The sequence below is a fragment of the Cebus imitator genome, unplaced genomic scaffold (genome assembly GCF_001604975.1).
Source record: "Cebus imitator isolate Cc_AM_T3 unplaced genomic scaffold, Cebus_imitator-1.0 Scaffold127, whole genome shotgun sequence".
In the NCBI taxonomy this organism is placed as follows: Eukaryota; Metazoa; Chordata; class Mammalia; order Primates; family Cebidae; genus Cebus; species Cebus imitator.
Window position 1 is genome coordinate 3881834 of NW_016107442.1, and position 25743 is coordinate 3907576.

The following is a 25743-nucleotide window of genomic DNA, read 5'->3' on the forward strand; positions in this document are numbered from 1 at the left end:
GATAATTCAGGTCCATAATTCATATTATATGGAGACTTTTTTAAAAAATACATCAAAAGCATAAAGTTAAAAACCTACATACCAATATCTGTCAAAATATATGTATATTATCCTCTGACCTAGCAATTTATTTCTTGGAATTAGCCCCAAAAAATCCCAAAGCTACTCAAAAATGTAAAGGAAGTGTAACGTACTTTTGCTTTTATCAGTGAAAAATAGCAATATCCTAAATGTCCTTCAACAGAGGAATGAATTAAATGTTATCACCGTACTATGCAATGATATGCTGTTAAAATGGTAATGGCACCTATTACATTATATACACACCAACATATAATGATCTCAGGTATCAGCTGAAAAAAAACAGTATTTGTAGAGTGCTATATTTTTAAAGAAACCTGTATTCAAAAAATATATATACATATAGAGAAAGATGTTTGAGTATATACCCCATATTGTTTAGTTGCTAATTCTAAGGAGATAATGGGACTGAGGAAGTAGGAAATAAAATGGAGAATTCCACATTTTTATTCTATATACCTCTATATCTGAATTTTGACAAGAATTCATTCATGTTTTTCTTGTATAATTTTAAAGTGAAATAAATTAATCCAAATAATTTCTTAAAAGGTGTAAATATGGCAATCCAAATATTTTTTTTTAAGGTATATTTTGAAAAAACTTTAAAACATGAAGCCAAATAGTAAGTTTTTAATAAATAAAACTGGCCACAAAGATCCATGCTGTGAGTTGGAAAACTGTGGTCCATGCACCAAATCCAGCCTACTACTTGTTACATAGCTTGCAAGCTAAGAATATTTTAAATTTTTAACCATCATTTTTAAAAATTTCTTATTTTGTTAACACATGAATATTAAAGTTCAACCCTTTAGTGGCCATAAAAGTTAATAAAAGTTTTATTGCTAAACAGTTATTTACACTGTCATTGGCCGCTTTTATGATACCATGGCAGAGTTAAGTCATTGTGACAGACAGTATATGGCCCAGAAGACCCTAAAATACTAATTATCTGGCACTTAACAGAAAATGTGCCAACCAATTTCAGAAATAATATATCATCATTATCAACTTTATGCAGAAATGTTCATAATCATATCTTAACAGTTTTAAAGAAATGATCCTAAACATAGTGACTTGTCTTTCACTATACATACCAGCATAAAATATTCAAAAAGACTCAATGTAAATAACTATCCCTGCATGTACAAGAAAAGGATTTTTAGCATATTCACAATCAAGCATGACTTTGAGGAAGGGGGTAGGGAGGTTGACACATGCAGCAACACAAGCATTCTCCAAACTGAAAGAAAAAAAATTTACCTCAGTAAATAGTCTGCATATACTACAGGCTCTGGCAAAATCTGTTCTAAAAATTCTTCACCTTCATCTCCTTTTGATTTCAAATATTCACAAAGGGCACACCAATACAAAGCAATTTCAGGAGTTAATGTTTCCACTGGAACCAATTTCCTTCATTTAAAAGAAAGAGTATAAGAAAAAGCATGATCTTTATATCACTAAAAATTGAAGAGTACAAAAATGGGAATAAGATTTGTTTTAAAACCACTATCCTTTTAATTACTCATTAATGTATCCACACAAAAAGGAATGAAGAAACTTAGAACAAAAAAGAACCAAATAAGGAAACATACACTAGAGATGCATGCTGTTGGATTTTCTCATGGTAGGCTAATTCAAAAATCAAAGTAAGAAACTGAGGAGGGAAAAAAACATAGCTAAAGTATATAGGCAATGATAAAGCAATGAGTTCTTACACCAGAAGGGGAAAAAGGGAAAAAAGATATTCGTCAGACTAAAAGAAAACAAAAGAGAGGTAAGATTAAAGGTATTAATATAATCTTTTTTTTTCTTTTTTTTTTTTGAGACAGAGTCTCGCTCTGTCCCCAGGCGCCAGGCTGGAGTACAGTGGCGCGATCTCGGCTCACTGCAACCTCCACCTCCCAGGTTCAAGCAATTCTCTTGCCTAAGCCTCCTGAGTAGCTGGGACTACAGGCGCACGCCACCACGCCCAGCTAATTTTTGTATTTTTTTAGTAGAGACGAGGTTTCACCATGTTGGCCAGGATGGTCTCGATCTCTTGACCTCATGATCCGCCCACCTCGGCCTCCCAAACTGTTGGGATTACAAGCGTGAGCCACCACGCCTGGCCCGGTTTTAATATAACCTTAAGCTATGGGGAGGAAAAAAAAATTGATTGCAGAAGTTAATCAGTATTACATTTCAAAGAATGAATCCTTTATATACCTGCCATCATCGTTTTTACAGATTCCCACCAGTTCACTGAGGGGAGTCACTGAAAACAAGGTATTGAGAGCAGAGACTGCCACTTCAGAAGAATTTTCTACATCCAACCGATGAAGCAGCTCTAAGATATTTCCCTCAGAGAACCGTAACCAGCCTTGGAGAAGATGCTTCTGCATAGCTTGTTTCACAGCATCTGTTGAGTCATTTGAAACATAGGTGAACAAAGGCTCCCTCTAGCTTCCATCTCCTGTATTTTGTCTGTTTTAATTAACAAAGTCAATATTTACAACAGAAATAATAGATTAAGAGGCACAACTAAGCATATTAAAGGAAAAAAAAAAAAGAAGTACTACGATACTGCAAAAGTCACTGTGATGGTCACAGATAAAAATGAAAAAGGTCCAGCACCAAATACCACAGCCTACACAAATACCTTTGCATTCCTTCTCCCCTGGGTTCAATGGGCTTCAGGTGTTAGCTTAGAATATCCAATAGCTATTATTCCGCTTGTTACCTGATTTCATCTATTACACGACTGCTATTTATAGTACTGAACTATGCAAGCACACATCACTGAACAAACCTTATTTTTAGCTTTTAAGGTTATCCTAGTAATTAGTGCTGACAGTGTTTTCAAACTCAAGTCGGTTTTCTCACCACAGCACAATAGAGCCATCTTGGCCTTCTCTTGAGAGTTAAAAATTTCAAAAAATATCATTCCTATACGCAGATGCTCTGAGGGGTCCCCAGCTCCTGGAACACAGACCAGTATCAGTCTGTGGCCTGTTAGGAATAGGGCCACACAGCAGGAGGTAAGCCGAGGTCTAAGGGCCTGAGCTCTTCCTCCTGTCTGATCAGTGGAGGCATTAGATTCTCACAGGCGCAGGCACTCTACTGTGAACTGCGCATGTGTGCTATCCAGATTGCGCTCTCCTTACGAAAATCTAACTAATGCCTGATGATTTCAGGTGGTACAGTTTCATCCGGAAACCATTCTGCCCACCCTCTGTGGAAAAACTGTCTTCCACGAAATTCATCCTTGGTGCCAAAAATGTTGGGGAACGCCACTCTAACAGAAAACAAAAAGGAAAATTATACTGGTCAAACTATTCCTAATTGTTTCTGATACACAGAACACATTCATACCAAGGTATACACACAGGGAACAGCATTTTCTTTCTAAGGAAGAGAGAGAGCAAATAGATCTTTTCCTATTTCTGACATGAATTAGCTCTGTAGACTTAAGTATTGTTTCACCATCTGTAAAACACAGAAAGGTTGAAAGAAATAAGCTCTACTCCTTCAAAATATCAAGATCTTGGCCGGGTGTAGTGGCTCATGCCTATAATCCTAACACTTTGGGAGGCTGAAGCAGGCGGATCACTTGAGGTCAGGAGTTTGAGACCACCCTGGCCAACATGGTGAATCCCCGCCTCTACAAAAATACAAAAATTAACCAGGTGTGGTGGTGTGCACCTGTAATCCCAGCTGCTCAGGAGGCTGAGGCAGGAGAATCGCTTGAACCAGAGAAGCAGAGGCTGCAGTGAGCCAAGATCGCACTGCACTCCAGTCTGGGTGATAGAGCAGGACTCAGTCTCAAAAACAAAAAAAATCAAGATCTTTAGCCCTATGTTTTTCTATATAATACGGCAAGATAAATTTCACCAGGTTCACGGGACTGGCAAGCTTACTTAATCTGATTTCATACTTGTTTCCTAAACCTTGTTGTCTGGCCTCAAAATCTCACTAAAGTTTTGTATATATAAAATTGTTTATCTTACCTGATCTGTCATTAAGACCTTGTTGAAGCAGCATTACTCTCTGAGCAATGGACAAAGCTCTCATATGAACCTTTTCAGCTAAAACCTTAAAAATAATTTATAAAGATGGTCATTAAACAACACAATTTATAGATTTCATAATAAATATCACCATCTTAGAAAATTACCCAGAATCTCCAAAAGAAATTAGTATCTGGTAACACAATACAGTAAGATTCTACCTAAATTACCTGTGTTCTCTGTAAAAACCTCAACTGAAGAAATAATTATTATATGCCAAATATTTTTCTAAAGCACTTTAAGAAAATGGCTTCTTGTCCTTTAAGAATATACCAACACAAGACATTGAACTTATTTACCTGATAAGCCAACTTTCTGACAGCCTCTTTCACATCCTTGGTGCGCCCTACGATTTTTGGCAAAGTCTTTGCTGATGGTGCAATACATGATAACACTGCCCGTCTAACTTCTGAATTTGAATCATTTTCAATCAAAGTAGCATATGCTAAAAATAAAGCAATACCTTTTAGTCCTGAAGAAATTATTTAACTAGAGTCATAAAATCACATTTTGATATTTAAAATGTCTTTAATATGATAAAAGATAGGCTGGGCACGATGGCTAATGCCTGTAACCAGCACTTCAGGAGGCCATGGTAGGTAGAGAACTTCAAGACCAGCCTGGGCAATACAGGATGACTCCATCGCTACAAAGTAATTTTAAAAATAAAAAGTTAGCCAGGCATGGTGGTGGCGCTTCCAGTTACTTAGGAGGCTGAGGTAGAAGTATCACTTAAGCCCAGGAGTTTGAGGCCACACTTCTATAATCAAGCCTGAGTGAGACCCCCCTCTGTAATAAAAAGTAATAATGTCATTTTTTAGTCTTACACATTTTAGTTCAAGTTTTTTTTCCCCCCCACCACCAACTTCCTTTTTTTTTTTTGAGACAAGTTCTCACTGTGTTGCCCAGGTTGGAACCAAAGTGCTGTGATTATAGTCCTGAGTCACTGCTGCACAGGCCACCAACTTCCCTTCTAAAGACACAGAAGCAATGGAATGGCTCTAAGGCCAAAAGTGAAAACAAACAGCACTAAAAGTCATGGAAAATTCATCATTAGATTATGTCTGTGCTACTCCTCAATATTTAAGAGAAAGTTTAATATAGCAGACAGTTTATTTTAAACTAATATTGCTTTATAAGGGCCCATTATTTTTGTTTTTTAATGAGGCCTAAAAAGAAATATCTTCTGGTTTTATTCACTGAAACAAACCCATTTCTAATATTTAAATATATTTATCTGTACTTCTCACATCTTTCCCACCTTAATTATTAAGTACATGTTGACTATCAAACATATATGTTTTACACATTATGTGTATCTTTTAACACCAAAAAAAACCCCCAACTACTATGCTATCAAATAATTGTGATAAATATACCAGTGATTATAAAACTGGCAACAAGGACAGAGAGAACAGAAGAGTGCCTAAAATATACCTAGGCATATATAGAAAAATGAAATACAGCCATCTTTATGACCACAGAGGTAGAAAAAAATTCCTTAAAAAGAGATCTAAAAATACGAATCGTAATGGCAGAGATTTATATGTTTTACATTAGAATTTCTGTTCATAAAAGGATACCACAAAGGGAGTGAAACAATGATACCCCAATAAGCCATCTAAAACAGGAAGAGATCTACAATTCATATAAACTCAAGCACTACTTTTCAAAATAGATAAAGAATTCCAATGAATTAATTTTTTAAAATGGTATATTAAATTAAAAACCAGATGGAAAAATGGGCAAAACACAGTAACAGGTTTTATACAGAAATATAACTGGCTGCTAAATATATAAGTACAGCATGGTTTACACAAAATGATAGGAGAACATTAAGATAGACATGATTTATGTAAAACAAAATTTTTTTAATCTAAGCAAAAGATTAACTCAAAATTGAGAATAGTTACTTCTGAGGGAAAGGGATGCATCGGGAAAGGATGCAAGCAGGCTTCAAAGGTACTTTTTTTTAAGCTCAGTGGTTGCTACTTAGGTTTTTTTTTTTTTTTAATCTGATTCATACATTAATTACCTCTACTCTTCCATATGTGTAGACCATACTAAAAAATTTCAAATACTGAGAATTTAACAAAATCAACAATTCTGAAAAAAAGATTTCAGAAACTACACATACCATTAACCACTGGGCACTCATCATCCTTTGGATCCTGAAGTCGTGAAAGCGCCAGAACTGCCTGTATTCTCACATTTGGAATCTTATCTTTCAATCTGATAAGCATGGCTTCATTAATTTTATCAAACACATCATCATCAATCTGAGCATTTTCTGGCATACTTCCCAAAAGCTTGTTTATAAGCTGGCACACTCTAAATCTCACTGCATTGCTGTTTGCTTCATGAGACTAAAACAGAAACAAATCAAAATTTATTCATAGTCACATACCACTCCCAAATAATCAATATTATCTGAACACTATACATTCAGAATTCAAGAAGTTACAACAATTCATTTCCTGAAGAGAACCTACAATGCTACCTTGGTCCATATGTATAGCAAATACATATTTTATAAAGTCTCAAAATAAACAATCTGAGAGAAGTTTTTGCTAAGTTACACAGTCCTTTTTGTAGAAATTTCTAAAATACAGAACTCATTTAAAACAAACATAGGCGAACTAATCTAAAGAGGTCATCAAAAATGTAATGCTGCATGCAGTTAGAGTCCACCTTTTAATCATAATAACTCTAAGATTTCCTATAAATGATAGACTCATTCACTTTCTTAATCACTAGATATTTCATTGTCAAAAACAAACTTCCACGACCCTTTTCAAATGGCAACATTTCTAAAATCCCTCCCCAAAGTGATCGTTTTCATAGTACCTTTAAGAGAAAAGTAAACAAATAATTTAAAAGACCATCATCTTTCTCTTCCTCATCATCTTCAATATCCGATTGGTGAAATGAAGTAACAAACTTTGCTGCAAATTCTACTACCCTCTCCACAGCTGGCTCACGTTTATAGACCACCATAGCATATTTAAGGTAATGAACGAACTTCTCATGAAAACCTGTTTTATCATCCGTCTGAAAGACAAAAGAAACCCTTCATAAACTACACCGATAAAAATCCTTTATTCCCAACATCACTTCAAGACTGCTGAAAGGACTAGCCGTAATAATGCAAACAAATTAAAATCTTTATTTAGCAAACTCTTAATTATCCAAGCCAGCAAAAGGGGAATCAATTTGCATGAATTTCTCTCCAGGCTATAATTGTAGTACACAAGATTGACTTTTTACAGTGAAAAGATTTGATTTTTTTTTCCAATATCTTTGAATTCTCAATAATCTTTCAGTACCAGTTCAGTACAAATATGCTTCTTCATCAACAACCCAAAATCAATACTGGCTTTTATATTTCTCATATTCTGGCTTTCCTATCACCAGCAGTTTCTTTATGAGACAATCTGTACATCGTATCTCATATCCTCAAAGCCCTGTGACGCTGACTTACAATTTTTCTTGAGCCTCAAGATCATCTTCTCCAAATTCATTGTTCTATTATTCTCAAGGTTCCACTCAAAACAAACAAATAATATGTACATAAATGGGAATGCCCAGGCCCTAACGCCTCATTTGGTAAATGACTGGATTCAATGTAACCATGGGACGAGGGTAGAGTCATTTGACCGTCGGCAGGGAGCGATGACCCCAGGGGCAACGACCACTGAACCCCCGCGTTCAGGATCCACTCTGTGGCTCAATTTTTGATGCCTGGTCGCCTCGGTGCTCGTAAGCGTTTCTTTCCACGTTCACGATCAGACTGAGGAATAACGGTCCGTACCGCCCGGAGGTTACGGGTGTCGGGCCAGAAACGCCAAGGCGGGAACCGAGTGGGCGACGCCCAGGCTTCGGAGTCTTTCTACCCCGGGCCCAGGCGACCTCGGGTAAGTCCCTGACTTCTCCGAACCTCAAGTCCCTCTGAAGTGAGTCGCGAAGGTGAACAAGGCTGGAGTTACGGTGTGCCGAGCCCAAGAGCGTTGGAAGGCCCCTGACGGAGGCTGGGCCGGGGCGGGAGAGGGGCGGCGACCAAGGCCGGGCGCGCTTACCGTGCGGTAGGTGCGGCTCAAAGCCACCACCAGCTTGGCCTGGTTCTGGTGCGGCTGCTGCGCCAGCCGAAAAGTCTCCTTGATTGACAGCAGCCTCTTTTCCGCTCCCATGGCTCTGGGACCCTGCCGGGACGAGTACTGCCCGCGCTTGGCTACAGCCAGCCCTCCTCCCCCGCCAGCCCTGAGGCAGAGCTCTCGGTGGAATCTCCTCAGGCTGGAGAGAGCGGGACCCAGGCGCCCAGGGAGTCTTTACCGCCCAGACGTTCAAATAATTCCCGCTAGAAGGAGAAATCTCGCGAGACTGCCGCAAACGCTTTGGGAGGCGAAAGCGGGAAGCAGTGGGCCCACCCACCTGAAATCCCGCGCTTTGGGCGCATGCGTCTAGGTTCAACCTAGTCCAACCGTTTTCCCAGAGGGAAGTGGCGTTGCTGAAAGGGAGGGGCCGTTGGCTCGGCCGGAAGTGGCGGCGACGCGGGAGCGGGGTTGAGTGGTCTTGCCACGGTCGGGGCAGGGCTGCAGGCGTGAGGCCTAGCTGGGTCGTGCGGCCGAGCGTGAAGAGGGGAAGAAGAAGCGATATTCCAAGGGTGAGAACGGGAAATCTGCCCAGGATAACAATCTCCCTTGTGGTCGAAGGGCGGGGGATCCCTACACTAGGGCTCCGTTTCGAGAGACGGCGACTAAGGAAAGGTAGCGCGCGTTCCGGAGGCCCGGCCGCCTCTGAGAAGGGAGACGCTGCCGGGTCCGCTGCGCGGGGCGACCCGAGGTTAGTGGAGACTGATGCGGTCTTTTAAGGCGTTTGTCGCTGGCCTGGTGAAGCCGACTGCCAAGTCCCGCATGGCGTGCGGGCGGCCCGGGGATCGCTGCAAAGGGGGGTGCGGGCCAGCTTAGCTGCTGCCGTTTCTAGATGTGCAGCTCTTGAGGCCCTGTTTTGAAGTGGGCGTAAGGACAGTGTATTAAGGGATAACTCGAGAAGGGAAATGTCCTTCAGGTAGTGGTTAAGATAAAGAAGAGTAGGAACTAGGTCTTTAAATCACTTTTTTAAATAAAATTACATCAGACAAAACTTGTGTTGGGTCTCAGGATGCACCATCCAAAAATAGGACTGTGTTATTTATAACCCAGCCAAAGAACCTAGGAGGATGGAGGGAAGCCGTTTTTCCCTCTCCTACACCCACTGCCAGCTGAAGAAATACAACATTACTAAGCCACCTGTACACCTTTCTCCTTTTGAATTACCTTCCCTCAGCAGTCATGGATTTTCTGAATTTACTGTTAACTATACCATGCAGATTTTTATGTACTTGTGAATAAATCCCTGAATGAGGATATTGTACTATTTTGATGTTTTAACCATTAAATGAATAATTATATGGACATCTGGCTTTTTTCAGTCAATATTGTTGTGGTTCATATTCATATATTAATAATAGTAACTTGCACTTAATTGACCTTTATCATGTGCCAGACATGAAACACTTCATTTAATACATGCAAACAAACCCTGCAGGATAACTCTGATCTTCTTTTAAGATGAGGAAACTAAGGCACAGACAGTTTTCCATTGTATTAATATGCCATACCTTATCCATTCTCCTGCTTAATTCCTCAAACTTTGTAGATATTCAATTGCTAGTTAAGGTAAGAATGTGGTAACATATGTGTTGCCCATAGTTGTGCTTTGTGACATTTCTTTTNTGTTAAACTATGAAAACACTTGGCACATAGTAAGTACTCAAGTAAATGTGAACTTCTTTTTTTTCTTTTTGAGACAGCCTCTCTCTGTTGCCCAGACTGGAGTGCAATGGCATGATCTTGGCTCACTGCAAACTCTGCCTCTCGGGTTCAAGCAGTTCTGCCTCAGCCTCCCAAGTAGCTGGGTACAGGCGTGCACCACCATGCCTGGCTAATTTTTTGTGTTTTTAGTAGAGACAGGGTTTCGCCATATTGGCCAGGCTGGTCTCAAACCCTTGACCTCAGGTGGTCCACCCGCCTCAGCCTCCTTTCTTTACTGTATTGTATTCTTCTATCTCACCAACAGAGACTTCATACCGTTTTGTCAGTTATAGAAGAATGAGCTGTCTGGCCACCAGAGGTCAGCCTAACTATATTTTGGTTAGGTGTTTTTTGTTTGTGTGTGTGTTTGTTTTAATGGTCAAAGCCATGGGGGGAGGGTCAGTATTTCTTGATATTATAATCTGAAGTTTTTTTTTTTAAAAGATGCTAAATTTAAACAACATAATATCACTGCCTTAAAGCTTACATGTTTCCTGACTTTTGATTTGTACTGTGAAATAGAACAAAAGCAATTATGGAAACGTGAGAACCTTTTTAAAAATATTCTGAGTAACACAATAACTGAAGTATAGCCAATTAGTAATTTCACAGGTGCAGTCTGGTTGAAATGAAAACAGTAAAAATATTAGAGGAGAGCACAATGAAAAGCCAACAACTTCTCCTGTCTCAGTTAATAAAGACTTAGAGTCCATGACAAAGATTGAATACTCTTTTTCAGATTGAACTAAGTAATAGTATTGTAAATTAAGAGGTATCACATCAATGTTTCTTCTTAAAGAAGTTATAAGCAGTTTCCTTTATATTACTGTAGTAGCATCACATATGTTGATCCTGCCTTAAAAATTAATCTAATTTGTCTTTCTCTTAACATTATCAAATCACCAAGATATAACTTGGAAACTCTTCTCTCCCTGGAGTAAAATAGAACGTGCCTGTGGTAGTTTCTTACTGCCTTTGTCGTTCTCCGATTCCCTCAAATATATTTGCTGAGCCACTAACATATGCCAGACACTGTGCTAGGAGTGTCTGGAAGACACGGAAATACTCATGAGTGGACAATTGCTGACCTGAAGCCATACCATATGACCTTATTAGCACAACTCAGTGTATTTGATAATGCAAATGTTCACTGACTTTGATTTTGGAAATCCCCCCCTACAGAGTAGCATAAATGAGACATTGATATTGTTCCTTTTTTTTTGAACTGGTTAGAAAAGTTTATTTTGTGTTTAGCATATTTTTCTAAGGTATCACAAGTTACACATCCAAACTCTTCAACGGTATAGTATTTTATATTCTAAAGGAGAGGCCTTTAAAGAAAACTTGTATATTATAATACTGCAAGTCTAATGGATTCACATCACAACAGAGCCTAGAAAGAAGGGGACATTAGAGAAATTGTCTACTACATAAGGGTCAGTTGATTCATTGTATTTATGGTTTTCCCCCTTGTAAGGTGAAAACTATATGTTCTAGCTCTTTAAGGAGTAAAAATACACTAAATGTTCCATCCTGTTGATTTCTACCTGTGAAATTCCACACAATATTAGCAGTCGGGAAAGAACAGGAGAATATGAAGTCTGCCTTTTAAAAAATATTAAAATGTTATGATTTTAAAACATCAAGCATTACAGTCTATAAAATCAATTAAGAACTTTCTGTATATAAGGACAAAGATACATTTAAGACATATACAAGAAGATGCTTTTTCCTGAGTAGAATGCAAACTTTGTTTTATATTAAGTTTCTGTGAATTTTGAAAGTGTAAAATGCCAGAGTTTTTCCACATCAGACAAAAATCAGGAATGTTCACCTTCACATCCAAAAAGAAAAAGAAAAAAAAAACAATTTCAAGTAGAAGTTCAGCAAGAATAATGTAAATTCTGAAAAGAGTGGCCAAAATTTTAAATTATCAACAGACAGCTCAATTTGATGGATCTTTCAGTAAACTTAAGTTTGAAACAACAAAAAAATTACTGTTTAATAAAACATAGAAAAATATTTCCTGGAAATTATCATCCAATTTGAAAAATAAAAAATGTAACCCATAGTAAATAAAAATACAAGAGAAAATCAACCTCTATTGGAATCAAGGTATTGTTTCTTTTCTCATTTAAAGCTATGCCTTTAAAGGCAACCCATGTTGCCATATATACTTTACCAGTCGGATTCTCCAGTGATAAGAACCTAGAATGCTTCTAATTCCTATCATCACAGATGTAGCTTCAGGGTATATCCTCATACATGTTCTTACTGAATTTCTTTGCTATCTATGCCCAAAAGTAGGATTGCTAGATCATGAAATGGGCATAGTTTGCCTAAGTAGTGCTGCCAGGTTCTTCTTTGGAACAGTTATTCTACTCTGCAGTCCCAGCAGCAGTGGCAGTACCATAAGAGAACTCACCGACACTCCCCATTCTGATTTTGCCAAACTGATAGCATAATGTGATCATATTATTCATGTCTTGGGATTTTCTCTTTTATAATTTGGCTATCTTTGTCCTTTGCTCATTTCCTTATTGTGTTGCTATCTTTTTTAAAAATTGACTTTATTTTGTCCTTGGTATCTTCAGAAATGATTAATAGTGATGTGATTAAATTCATTTTTTGGTCTGGAGCTTTATGATTTTGTTTAAGAAGTCTTTCCGTGGACTGGGTTCACAAAGATATTCTGTATTATATTCAACTAACTATATAGTTCTACCATCCCCATTTAGGTCTTTAATCTATCATGAGTCCTCCCTTATACATGTCATTATATAGGAATACGGTTTTACTTTTCATTTTTTTCTTAACCTTGTTCTTAATTTTTTCTTAATTCTTACTCCAATACAGTTTTACTTTTTTTCATATAATGAGCCAGTTGTACCAATATTGTATACTAGCCATGTCCATTCACCCTTAGTTTATGTGCCAACCTTATTTTATATTACATTCCCAAATTATATATGGCTCTGTTTCTAAGCTCTGTTCTGCTCTATTGGACTATCGTCTACACTAATCCTACCCTATTTTAATTTCTGTGATTTTAGTCACAGGACATACCTTGAAGAATAGGAACTCCCTTACTCTTCTGTTTAAACAGTTCATTTGGCTATATGTGGAATTTTATCCTTTCTGTATAAACTTTAAAGTTTATTTATAGAGTTCCTTAAAATCTTGATTGGAATTGTAATTAATAGGGAGAAAGTTGATATCTTTAGGATATTTGCTCCATCCAAGAGCATGGAATGTCTGTATTTTAAATTATCTTCTATATTGTTTATTAGATCCTGTATATTAATGATGAGTTCCTAGGTTTTTTACAGGATTAGATTTTTGTTGTTTCTTTTTTCTTCTGTGAAATGTCCTTATATATGGTTTAGTTAGTATTGCTGGTATAAAAGTTAATAATGCCTGGGTTGAAACACTGACCCTATGACTTACTAGATGAATGGCTTTTGTTACATAACTTAATCCACAGGTAAGATGGGGACAATAAAAGTACTTATCTTTTAGGGTTGTTAGAAGAATTTTAAAATAGTTAACATTTGTGCAGTTCACTAGAGTAGGATATGGCAAATAGTAAGTACTATATAAGTAATTAAATTAATGAATATTCATAGGTTAATCTCAGTTGAGGAACCTTGTTGAAGTCTAATAGTTTGTATGGCTTTTTTTTTAATTAGATGGTATCATCTATAAACTAATACTTTTACTTCTTCCAATTCTTAACGTATCTTTGTTTAAAAAAAAAAAAAGAAAAAAGAAAGAAAAGCATTCATTTTTAGTATACCACGTCAGACAGTATCTGACTCAGTCAACATAGTCATCTTTACTGAATTTCATCTTTTTATTTTTTATAGAGAAGAGTCTCAGAAGAGTTTCATTTTGTCATCCAGACTGTAGTAAATCAGTGCGATCATGGCTCACTGTGCAGCCTCCATCTCCTGGGCTCAAGCAATCCTCCTGCCTCAGCCTCCCAAGTAGCTAGAACTAAAGGTACATACCACCATGCCTGGCTAAATTTTTTGTAGAGACAGGGTCTTACTATATTCCCAGGCTGGTCTTGAACTTCTGACCTCAAGTGATCCTCCTGCCTGGGCCTCCCAAAATGCTAGGGTTATAAGCATGAGCCACTGTGCCCTGCCCCAGACTTCACTATTAAAGGAAATGTATCTCATCTCATTTAGGATTATAGTTTTTGGTAGATAACCTTTACCACATTGAGAAAGTTATATCCTCTTTCTAATTTAGTAAAAATGTTTTATTTTTAAAGCTTAAATACATGTTGGTGAGGAACTAACAAAGGTTAAATGTCCACATTCAATAAAATCTTTTCTTTAGTTCTGGTAATTTTTTTTTTTTTTTTTTTTGAGACAGAGTCTTGCTATTGCCCAGGCTTGACTACAATGGCTGGATCTCAGCTCACTGCAACCTCTGCCTCCTGGGTTCAAGCAATTCATCTGCCTCAGCCTCCCAACCAGCTGGGACTACAGGCGTGCACCACCATGCCCGGCTAGTTTTTGTTAGACGGGGTTTCACCATATTGGCCAGGCTGGTCTTGAACTCCTGAGCTTGTGGTCTGCCAGCCTCGGCCTCCCAAAGTGCTGGGATTACAGGCATGAGCCACAGCACACCTTACACATTTTTTTAATTTGAGTTATTCTTGCTTTCCTGGGATAGGCTGTATTTGATAATAACATATTCTTTTTTCTTTGATGTACTGTTGGATTCTGTTAACTGATATTTAGGATTTTGCAAGTGAAATGAGCCTATACTTTTCTTACTTGGTTCATCCCTAAGTTGGAATTGATTTTTATTATCTTTATAAAAGGAGCTGGTCAGCTTTCATGCTTTTTCTTTTTTGTAGAACAGCTTATATCAGATTGGTCATAGGATCACAACTTCTGAGGTCCCAGCAAGAATCCTAACATGTAGCAGCTCTGCCACCAGGACAGGCCCCCTAAAACTAATCCCAACAAGCACCTCTGAAGGTTAAAAAAAAAATACCTCTTATAGCTCTCTATTTAGAGTTTGGGGCATAAGGGATCAGCTTTTGCAAAATAATTTTCTGGGCTAAAGCTGCATACAAACTGGCCCAGTTATGTACTAACAAAGGATTAAAATGGCCCTAGACTCTCCTCCCCAATACTATGATTTTAAGAGCTATTATCAACAGGTAAATTGGCCTAAGCCTGTGAGATAGAGAGGGAAGAGTCTGTAAGACTTCTTGCTCAGCATGTATTCTGTTTTTAGATACCCTAAAGTTAGATAGGTAATGGTGTTATCCAGTGCTTTCAGGCTTTACAATCATGTCTCTAGTCTTCTCATTCACAGGTTAAGGCTACCTTTCCAGATAGTCCAACAGCTAACCCAACAGTTTCCAAGGGCATTTGCATCACCTGTGAAAACATCGGATCCTTATACACCAGATGTTCTTGACAGCTCATCCCATCATTCCCTCTCTGCACAAAAGTTGCTATACCAGTGGACAACCAAGACAGCTACTGAGCTTCTTTTCATTATCAAGTAGATATTATGTCACTGCCAGCAAAACAGCACAAAAATATATCTTCACGGTACCACTACCAACTGGGACTATGCTAAATAAATCAGCTTGCCTAGATGAGGACCCCTTCTCTTCTTGGATAGCCAGGATTTGAAGGAGATAATCTGACCTGTGCCACTGGTAAGTGACTAATACTTTTACACACTGAACTGGTCCTGGAAACTGAGATGTCTTCTTTGTAAGTGAAGAATATTCAACATAATCTTGAAGAACTGCACAGTGGTGTGGGCCACAAGCATACTTTATGTGTGTAATTGACTGAAAGACAAAGTAACCTTGGTGAAAGGATTTTTCATCTCATTTCTATTTGCCAGTGTTAGTCAGTGTTCTGCTGGCTTAGATTATTACCTTTTTCTGGTTCCTTACTCTGTTTTATTCCAATGGGTCCTAGAAATCCCTCTCCTGACCACTTGTCAGAATCAGAAAGTGAGGAAGAAGAAAACATGAGCTACCTAAATGAGAGTTCTGGGGAAGAGTGGGATTCCTCTGAAGAAGAGGACTCCATGGTACCCAACTTATCGCCTCTTGAGAGTCTTGCCTGGCAGGTGAAGTGCCTTTTAAAATATTCTACAACTTGGAAACCTTTAAATCCTAATTCCTGGTTGTATCATGCTAAACTCTTGGATCCAAGCACGCCAGTCCATATACTTCGAGAGATAGGTCTAAGACTCTCCCATTGTTCCCATTGTGTCCCCAAACTGGAACCAATTCCTGAATGGCCCCCTCTGGCCTCTTGTGGAGTCCCACCTTTTCAGAAGCCCCTTACAAGTCCCAGCCGGCTCTCTAGAGATCATGCCACTCTAAATGGAGCACTGCAATTTGCCACCAAACAGCTAAGCCGAACATTGAGTAGAGCCACTCCCATACCTGAATACCTAAAACAGATCCCTAATTCATGTGTTTCTGGGTGTTGCTGTGGCTGGCTAACTAAAACAGTTAAGGAAACAACTCGTACTGAACCCATCAACACTACTTATTCTTACACTGACTTCCAAAAGGCAGTTAACAAACTCCTAACTGCATCACTATAAAGATCTACCGTTTGCTCTGATATCTCTGATGTTGCTAATTGAGAAAGTGGTACAAAGTCATTACACAGCCCACCAATGCCTTCTCAATCAAACTATTTTGTGCCCTGGTAAGCCAATGAGGATACCCTTTGACAAATCCTATGGATAAAATGATAATATCAAGGCCGGACTTGGTGGTTCACACCTGGAATCCCACCACTTTGGGAGGCCGAGGCAGGCGGATCACCTGAGGTCAAAAGTTCAAGACCAGCCTGGCCAACATGGCGGAACCCATCTCTACTAGAAGTAGAAAAATTAGCCGGCTACGGCAGTGCATTCCTGTAATCCCAGCTATTCAGGAGACTGACACAGGAGAATTGATTGAACCCAGGAAGCGGAGGTTGCAGTGAATGGAGATTGCGCCACTGCAGTCCAGCCTGGGCAACAGCGAGACTCAGTCTCAAAAAAGAAACGATAATATCAGTGGAGAATTAGTTAAGGAAACCATGTTACAAAAAATAGTTGAATATTCTTCACTCAGTTCTCACCCTCCCCATCCCAATTTACTCTGCGTTTCTGAATGGCTTTAATGAGATATCTAGTTATTAATGGAGAAAAGTAGACCACCACCCCTTTTGTAATCCATACTTCAGAACAGCCATCATTGAAAGCAAGAAGTTGGTTATCCACAATAATACCTTTCTGAGCATACTCTTCTCTGACATGGAGGTAGTTGAACTAAATTGAGTACACAAAGGAAAATGTCAGGAATATGACTTTTTCCAGCTTTTATATAGATGTGCCTACATGTGACACTCGTTAGGGTTCCTTTTATTTTTATAGAGGCAGGGCAGGAAGGACTGCAGTTTGAAGACTATCATATACTACTACAAACTTCGGTACTTAAAGTTGCAGCATGAACCTTCTATATCAGAGTCTCCCACCAGACTGTCTCTGGCTGACTCAGCCTATAAGATCATCTCTTGGGATTAAACAAACACATGTTCTGTAGGGAATGTGTTCCCTGAATCTTGGCACTCAGACTTTTGTCAAGAGTAAATACATTTTGAAAGATGAATGGAAAATTATTAAGAGCATTTATGCTTTCAGTGTTAACTGCTAATGGATTAAAATTTTAATCTGTGTAACGTTTCCTGGAGCAAAAGTTCAAGTACTTTCCACATCCATTGCAAACTTTGGGAACCCTTCAATTTTAAAGAACCTTCTTATTAGAAAATCTCAGCCTAATACAATCTGAAGTTGAGTTTTAGCATTGTTTTTCTAAGTAGATTTAGTTACAGATTTTCTTCTGACCAAACAGGAGTATGTGCCCTTGTAAATGAGTCTTGTTTATTTAAATGAGTCAAAACCTAGAAATCAATATATGTAAAATGCATGAGACTATTTAATCTTTTCATATACTCTTAGAAATGAAATCTGTGCATGGTCCTGGTTGACTGGGCATCTAAAGGGAATCAGAAAAGAGATTGTAAAAAATATATATATCCTCTTCCTTATTTTAGTTTTCCTTTTTCCTGGTCAGGAGTTCGTGACCAGCCTGGCCAACATGGTGAAACCCCATCTCTATTAAAAATATAAAAATTAACCAGGCGTGTGGCACACACCCTGTAATCCCAGCTACTCAGGAAGCTGAGGCAGGAGAATTGCTTGAACCCAGAAGGTGGAGGTTGCAATGGGCCAAGATCGCACCACTGCACTCCAGCCTGGGTGACAAAGTGAGATACTGTCTCAAAAAAAAAAAAAGCAGTTAGGAATCACAAATTGTGTAAATACATAGCAACTTTAAGAAGAGAGAAGAATGCTTATAACCTAATGAATGTTTATGCTGAGCCTTAGCTGTCTGGTCTAAAGGAAAACAGAGGGAATTGTAGAATAAAAGTATTTGCCTAAAACTATATCATATTGTTAGTGTAATTGGATGTATCAGAAACTGTTCATATATAGATACTCTGTTAGAAACTGGTTTCTAAAATGTTACAAGAAACTCTTCCTTTTTTTTGTTTAAGGGGAGGTGGGATGAGATAGGGAAGAGGCCTGCATATTAAAATATGTTGATGTTTATGTATCCATAATGTGTTCCATTTTCTCTCTGTGTGTGTATAAAAGTGCCTTGTTCATAAATGCATTTTTGCTATTCACTTCAAAAGGAAGCCTTTCCCCAGCTTGGCAGCTGAATAAACCAACAGCTTTGTACATGCTAAACAGAGTATGGTCATTTGTCCTCAACAAATGAAGTAGATCCTACTTTGCTTAAGGCATATTCAACATTCACTAAGTACTGAATAGAGTTAATAGATGTAGTACCTGTATCTATATAATATGTCTGACTGGAGATGATTTGACATCCCTAGAGAAGAAACGCACTTGAAGAAGAAAATTCTGATATTCAGTCAGGATTAAATTGAGCTTATTTTTGTTTTTATATTTTAAGTAATTTCAGATTGCACAAAATAATAGGTAACTACATAAGACTTAAGTTAACTTTTTGTGTGGCACAGACACTGGGGTTTGGGAATGAATTTACTACCTTTGCATTCCCTGTGTTGGCTTCTGGTTAAATGCAGTCACCATAATTTGGATAAAAAGAGATGAATTTATCCTGTTTATAGAAATATTTATCAAAGCAGTAAGGAAACTATTTCTAAACCAGTGGACATTAACAGCCTTTCACTTCATCAGCGTAGATAGGAAACTTTTTTTTTTTTTTTTAAGATGGAGTTTTGCTCTTGTTGCCCAGACCAGAGTGCAGTGGCGCGATCTCTGCTCACTACAGCCTCTGCCTTCCACGTTCAAGCAATTCTGCCTCAGCCTCCCTAGTAGCTGGCATTACAGGCATGAGCCACTGCACCCGGCCATAGGCAACATTTTTATTAAAACGATCCAGATAACCTTGAGCTTCAAATACCATAATCATGTCTTTTAATCCCATCTGCCTCCTAAGAAAAGGAAAAAATTCATACATTCATGGCAGGAGGGCAAATGATAGGTCCCCTCCAGGAGATAGAAGCCCCTCCTGCTGGGCCTTCTATCACACCTGTTCCTATAAAAAAAAATTGTCTTTCTAATGAAAATAACATTTTGATATTAGTATAGATAGCTAAGGTATTTGAGGACCTTAGAAATCACTTGGCTTATTATGTATAAGTTGTCTTGCATCTGGCTTTCTACTTTTGGCTCCAGTGTTAGAGAACGTGTCTTTTGGAGTAGGCTGTTAATTTTAAATAACTGTTAGAAATTTAGCCATTCATCCAATATTGCTCTGGAAAAGTGCCTACTATAGTACAGATGCTGGGAATGCAAAATTAGATACTACACATGGGAAATTAGTTTTAAAATAATATTTATATGTTACCCCAAGCCATTTCTGCTATCTAAGGTCATGTTAAATAAGCCTAAACCCTAATCCATATGTTGGCCCTTTACATAGTGAAAATAGCTTATAGTGGAGAATCATATAAAAGAATTGAATGGAGCAGCCATCCAAGTGTAGTGAAGAGCACACTTCAATTAAACCCGCACAGTGATTACTCAGCCAAGGAAATGGAGAAAATATATAGATATTTTGTATGCAAATTTAAATTATATCTGCCATTCACAAGGCAGTGGCACAAAGATCAGGGCCAGAAGTGTTTTGCTCAGGTAGCTAGGATATATAGAACAGCCCGAGAAGTCTGGGTAGCTTCTCAGACTTTATAACTGTGCAAGCTGATAACATGTTTGTCCACCAGTGATAGCCACTGGACTGAGGGAGCTACATTAGCTGGCACCAACCACCAGTACTTCTTTGTCAATTTGCTGTTGCTAAAAGAAAAATCTCTATGATGTATCTATGATAATTTTAAATAAATTTTAGTTAATGACTACATATTTGAGTCTGATAATTTCATGCCATTTGCCAGGCTTTTCCTTTCAGTTAGCAGCAGCAGTAAGACTATAAAAGTTTGCGAGTGAGATCAAGAAATGGAAAGGACGAGAATATGCCACAGTGACCCAACACTTACTGGCTTTCCATCTTCTGTGAGAGCTATGACCAGCCATTCTCAGTGAGATGTGGAAAATGCCTGGTTTTCATTTTTTTTTATTTTTTTTATTTATTTATTTTGACACAGGGTTTCCCTCTTACCTAGGCTGGAGTGCAGTGGCATGATCTTGGCTCACCGCAGCCTTGACCTCCCACCGCAGCCTTGTTGGTAGCTATGGACTACAGGTGCACACCACCACACAGCCCAATTTTTTTGTATTTCTTTGTAGAGACAGTTTCACTCAGGCTGGTCAGGAACTCCTGAGCTTCAGCGATCCTCCCACCTCATGCTCCCAAAATGCTGCTGTTACATTGGTACCTGTTTTTTTTTTGTTTTTTTTTTTTTTTTTTTTTTTAAAGGAAAATAGCAGTTTAACGGGAAGATAGCAGTAGGGTTATTGCTTCTAAACTGTGGAGTCAGTTAAATATGTTAGCAGCGGTTTCAAGTTGAATCATAAAACAGGAAGTTGACTGGAATTTGGGCAGTTTATTTGGGAAGACATGACTCTGACACGTGATATGAAAATTTCTGGGATCATTAGGGGAGTTAGGCCCTATAACAATAATGATTCAGAAGGGACTCAGGATATTGGTTAGCCTAACAAGATTAAAACTAACTTTCTAGTATACACAGAAACCAAGCTGGTTTGTCAAATTAGCAACAGAAACCAAATAAAACTTAAAATGAGTTGCAGTTAATAAATTAAGGAGCTGGTAGTATAGTTCTGTTTGGGGGAAAATTGTTAAGTTTGGGTTAACTGCTCAGCCTCTGCCTAATATATTATCCTTCCATCTATGGTATCAGCTGTGGGACCTGACACTGCAATGTATCAACTGATCATTCTGGTTTGCAATATATTAATTAAGCAATGAAGCAGTAGGGGCAACTTCCTTTGAGAGCGCCAGCAAAAAAGACCCTAGTTGGGCTTTATGGTTGCACCCTGAGTAACTAGGATGGCCTGAGTGGTGATTGGCAGGGCTCGGGTGAAAGAAGGGTGCAGCAACTACCTGGAGAATCCTAATTTCTGAATTAATTGAAGGCTGGCATTAATGTTGGCCACAGCCAATGCATTCCATGTAGACTCACTGCAAAGTGTGTTATATGATATTGGTCCCTGTCTACCTAGTTGGTTCTGAAGTAAACTTTCCCATGGCTTGAAAGCTTTGGTGCAGAGCCCAGTTTCCTTCTTTGGATGCAATTTTTCTATGTTGGTCACATTCTACTTGAGACACATTTCTTTAAATGTGTTGGGTTGCCAGATTTAGCAAACAGAAATACAGGACACCCAAATAAATTTGAATTTGAGATAAATAATGAAATATGGCATATATACCAGAAAAAAGTTATTTATCTGAAATTCAAATTTAGTTTTTTGCATTTTATCTACAACCCTATAAATGTGTTAGTGGCATGGATTAAGCTTGAGTTTTAGTCATATAGTTGTTCCCAGGAACTGACTCTTTTCATTATGTGTTTTGCTGTTTGTTTTTGAGTCGGAGCTTTGCGCTTGCTGCCTAGACTGGAGTGCAATGTCATGATCTCAGCTTACCGCAACCTCCATCTCCCAGGTTCAAGTTATTTTCCTGCCTCAGCCTCCCAAGTAGCTGGGATTATAGACATGCACCACCACACCCAGCTAATTTTGTATTTTTGGTAGAGTTGGGGTTTCTCCATGTTGGTCAGACTTGTCTTGAACTCCCAACCTCGGGTGATCTGCCCGCCTCAGCCTCCCAAAGTGTTGGGATTACAGGCGTGAGCCACTGCTCCCAGCCTACGTGTTGTTTTCTTATGCCTAAATAATTGATTTGTAGCCAGGAGCAGTGTTGTGCACACCTATAGTCCCAGCTACTCAGGAGGCTAAATTGGGAGAACTGCTTGAGCTGAGAAGTTAAAGGTTGTAGTGAGTTATGATCATGCTACTGCACTCCAACATGAGCACCAGAGCAAGTGCCCGTCTCTAAAATAATAATATTTAATAATAAGAGATTGGGGGTGAGGAAGGCTCACACATAGTTGACCCAAGGTTAAAACTGTTGTTGAGTGTTAGAAGACAAGGCCCAATTGTAGATACTAGATTTTTTAGAGGAGACACGTGATATTTAGCTAAAATAACCACATAACCGTTACAATATTTGCAAACACAAATTTTTAAAATGCTCTCTCAACAGTAGGTAGTTTGGGTTTGTGGTTTTTTGTCTGTGTGTGTTTTAAGCAGTTACTTTCTCACTCTACTATACCATGAAGGCAAAGTATATCACTTTAAAAAAAAAATACTTGATAGGCAGTACAGTTATGGCAGCCATTCACAAATTTGGAACACCTGTCTTTGCCTTCCAGAACCCCCACCAAAGACTCAGGGATTTGAAAGACACAAGAAATTACTCCCGGAAGGTGGGAGTAATAAACAATAATGCCCTTGAAATAAAGGTATTATTTGAACTATTTTTTTTTTTTTTTGCCCTCCCTTTGTAGGCAAGCAGGTATCTCTCTACCAAATAACTGAAGCCTTATTGTCTGGAGAAATTAAACCAAATAGAATTGAGGGCAGGGGGAGGATGGTAGTGGTAGTGATGGGCTATATGAAAGACAAAATGATTGAGAGAATGTCAGTATTCTGAACATTATGAGCCTCCAGTCCACTCTCCACCTGGCTACAGAACCTGGCAACTAGGCTTATACCCAGCCCTCTTCATCCCACCCAAAAAGAAGAGCAGTATAAAAAACAGCTTGACACTTGATTATTTGTTACAGTGAAACTGAGAGTCCACAAGCCCTGCTCATTCTTATATAGTTTTCAGTCACTTGAAATCACTGTACACAAATAGCCAAGGATCACTATTTGAGGAAACCTTCAACGTGAAAGATGATCATAATCTGTGATATTCTCAGAAACAAATATACTGCTTCCATGAAATAGGATCAGGATGCCAGTTTAAAAAATGAACAACCCAAAAACAAGAGCTATTGGAAAAACAGGAAAACCAAAATTAAACATTCAGTAGATGTATTAGAAAATAAGTTGAAGAAATTTTGAAAAAGAACAAAGAGATGAAAAGTAGGCAAAAACAAAATGAAACTGAAACCTGAATAGGATGCAACATCTAATAAAGAGTTCCAAAATGAGAGAATGGAGAAAGAAGGTGAAGAGAGAAAAAATTAAAGAAAATTTTCTGAAAATATAAGACATTAGTCTCCTAAATTAAAAGGGTCCACTGGGTGCGCTGTGAAAAGAATTTAAAAATGCAATAGCACATTGTTAATATATTTCAGCATGCCAGAATTATGGAAGGACCTAAAAGCTTCCCAAAGAAGGTCGGGGAGTAATTTACATAAAAAGGATACATTTTCAGAATGGGATTTAGACTTCTTGGTAGCAACACTGGATGCTGGGAGACTATGAAAGCAAGGTCTTTAAATTTAAAAAGAAATGATTTCCAACCTATAATTTTGTGCTCAAATAATCGAATTAAGAGTGGGGCTAAAATAAAGATACCTTAAGACTTGCATGGTCTCGGAATTTTATCTCACCATCTACCCTTTCTTAGGAGGTCTCTGAAGGATGTGCTTCACCAAAATGAGGGAGTAATCTAAGTAAGAAGGCATGGGATCCTGAAACTAAAAGATGTCTCAAAGGAAAACGAGGGAAGTCCTAGGATGATTACTGTGTCAAGTAAGTAGCTTGGAGGTTCCAGGAAGTAGGTCTCCAGGAAAACTGGGAACAAAGTATTTGAGTACATGGAAAGTGTATAAATGAGTAGGAAATTTGAAATTTTATTTCTTAGAAAGTATGCTATTTAGTAATCCGATTTTTAAAATTTGACATTAAAAGTATAGTAAAATTATAGTCTTATTAGCTATAATTAGATTGGTCCTTATGGCATAATACTCCACAATTGCAGTAGATGCTGACCTTCAATAAGATGTGCACTGCAGAAGATATTTTTAGAAAATAAAGTTTTTCAAATTGATTTTTTGATTTGCTTAGGCAAATCTCAATTTTTATTTACAGAAATAATGCATAGTCTATAGAAGTAATTTCAGCAAGCTTTTTGTTGAAATGTTAGCATCTGTATAATCAAAAACATATGGAATTACAGGTTGAGCATCCCTAATCCAAAAATTCAAAATCTGAAATTTTCCAAAATCCAAAAATTTTTGAGTGCCAACATGACACCACAAATGGAGAATTTCACACCTAACCTCATGTGACAGGTCAGTCAAAACAAGGGCACACAATACATAGTTTATTAAAAATATTGTATAAAATTACTTTCAAGTTATGTGTATGTGAAACATGAATGAATTTCATATTTAGACTTCCCATCCCAAAGACATCTCATTATGTATACATAAATATTCCAAAATCTGGAAAAGTTAAATCCAAAGCACTTCTGTTCCCACACATTTTAGATAAGGGATACCCAACCTGTATCTACTTTTTAAAAATAGCATTTTGAAATTTGATATTGTTTTTCATCTTATGTGCTATTTTTGCTATCAAGATATAGTTACATACACTGGCTGGTCCATAATGTGTTCCTATATAATATTTTAGATTTTTCTGGGAGTTATAGTTCAGGGTTTTTTCTATGCTTTGTTTATATTAATTTTACATAATCTCAGAATTAATTTTGATTTACTTGCTAATGATATGTGTGCTGATAGGTTTTTTTCTCTATCATCAAATCTGTTGAGTAAACCATGCCAGGCCAATTGGTTCATCTCCTTTTTTCTAAGTAAGGAATAACATTTATACAGTAAATAAAGTACACTAATCATAAGTGTACTTGATTTTTTTACATATCTGTACATTCATATCAAGATGATATAAAAATGTACACACTCAGATCAAAGTATTAAAAATCTCAGATTCTCTGGTGCCCTTTCCTAGTCTATATATCTCCCAGAAATAACTACTCTTTTCTAATGATCTATTCATTTTGCTTGTTCTCAAATTTCATGTGAATGGAATCATACTGTATATATTGTTTTATGCCTGACTTCTTTCATCAATGTACTTGTTAATTTTTTATTGTTACAGACTATTTGATTATATGAATATATCTTAATTCATTTATCCTTTCACCTGTTGACATTTATTTCCAATTTTTTGTTTTTTTGTTTTTTTTTTTTTTTTTTTTT

At 37.8% G+C, this 25743-nt stretch overlaps 2 protein-coding genes across 13 annotated transcripts in view; one reads left to right on the forward strand and one right to left on the reverse strand.

The window, feature by feature from the left end:
* The window catches only part of NCAPG (non-SMC condensin I complex subunit G), a 31497-nt gene extending 22984 nt beyond the window's left edge, over positions 1-8513 (reverse strand). The window contains exons 1-7 of the mRNA XM_017540577.2: positions 8204-8513; positions 6975-7178; positions 6265-6493; positions 4427-4572; positions 4068-4152; positions 2287-2479; positions 1342-1491 (exon numbers count right to left, since the gene is read on the reverse strand). Coding sequence (XP_017396066.1) covers positions 1342-1491; positions 2287-2479; positions 4068-4152; positions 4427-4572; positions 6265-6493; positions 6975-7178; positions 8204-8314 — 1118 coding nt within the window. The 5' untranslated portion in view covers positions 8315-8513. The remainder of the gene's footprint in view (positions 1-1341; positions 1492-2286; positions 2480-4067; positions 4153-4426; positions 4573-6264; positions 6494-6974; positions 7179-8203) is intronic.
* Positions 8514-8591: 78 nt separating this feature from the next.
* DCAF16 (DDB1 and CUL4 associated factor 16) overlaps positions 8592-25743 on the forward strand; it is a 24973-nt gene continuing 7821 nt past the window's right edge. The window contains exons 1-5 of one of the 12 annotated variants that reach the window (XR_005202170.1): positions 8600-8966; positions 15302-15668; positions 22939-23028; positions 24147-24271; positions 25339-25354. Coding sequence is in view for 6 of the 12 variants with exons in the window: in XM_037742783.1 (XP_037598711.1) it covers positions 15929-16579 (651 nt within the window). In the remaining 6 variants the exon portion in view is untranslated. Of the gene's footprint in view, positions 8967-13842; positions 13979-15301; positions 18782-22938; positions 23029-24146; positions 25723-25743 lie in introns of those variants that run through there. The other 11 variants (XR_005202174.1, XR_001828708.2, XR_005202173.1 and 8 more) reach the window with 11 other exon arrangements.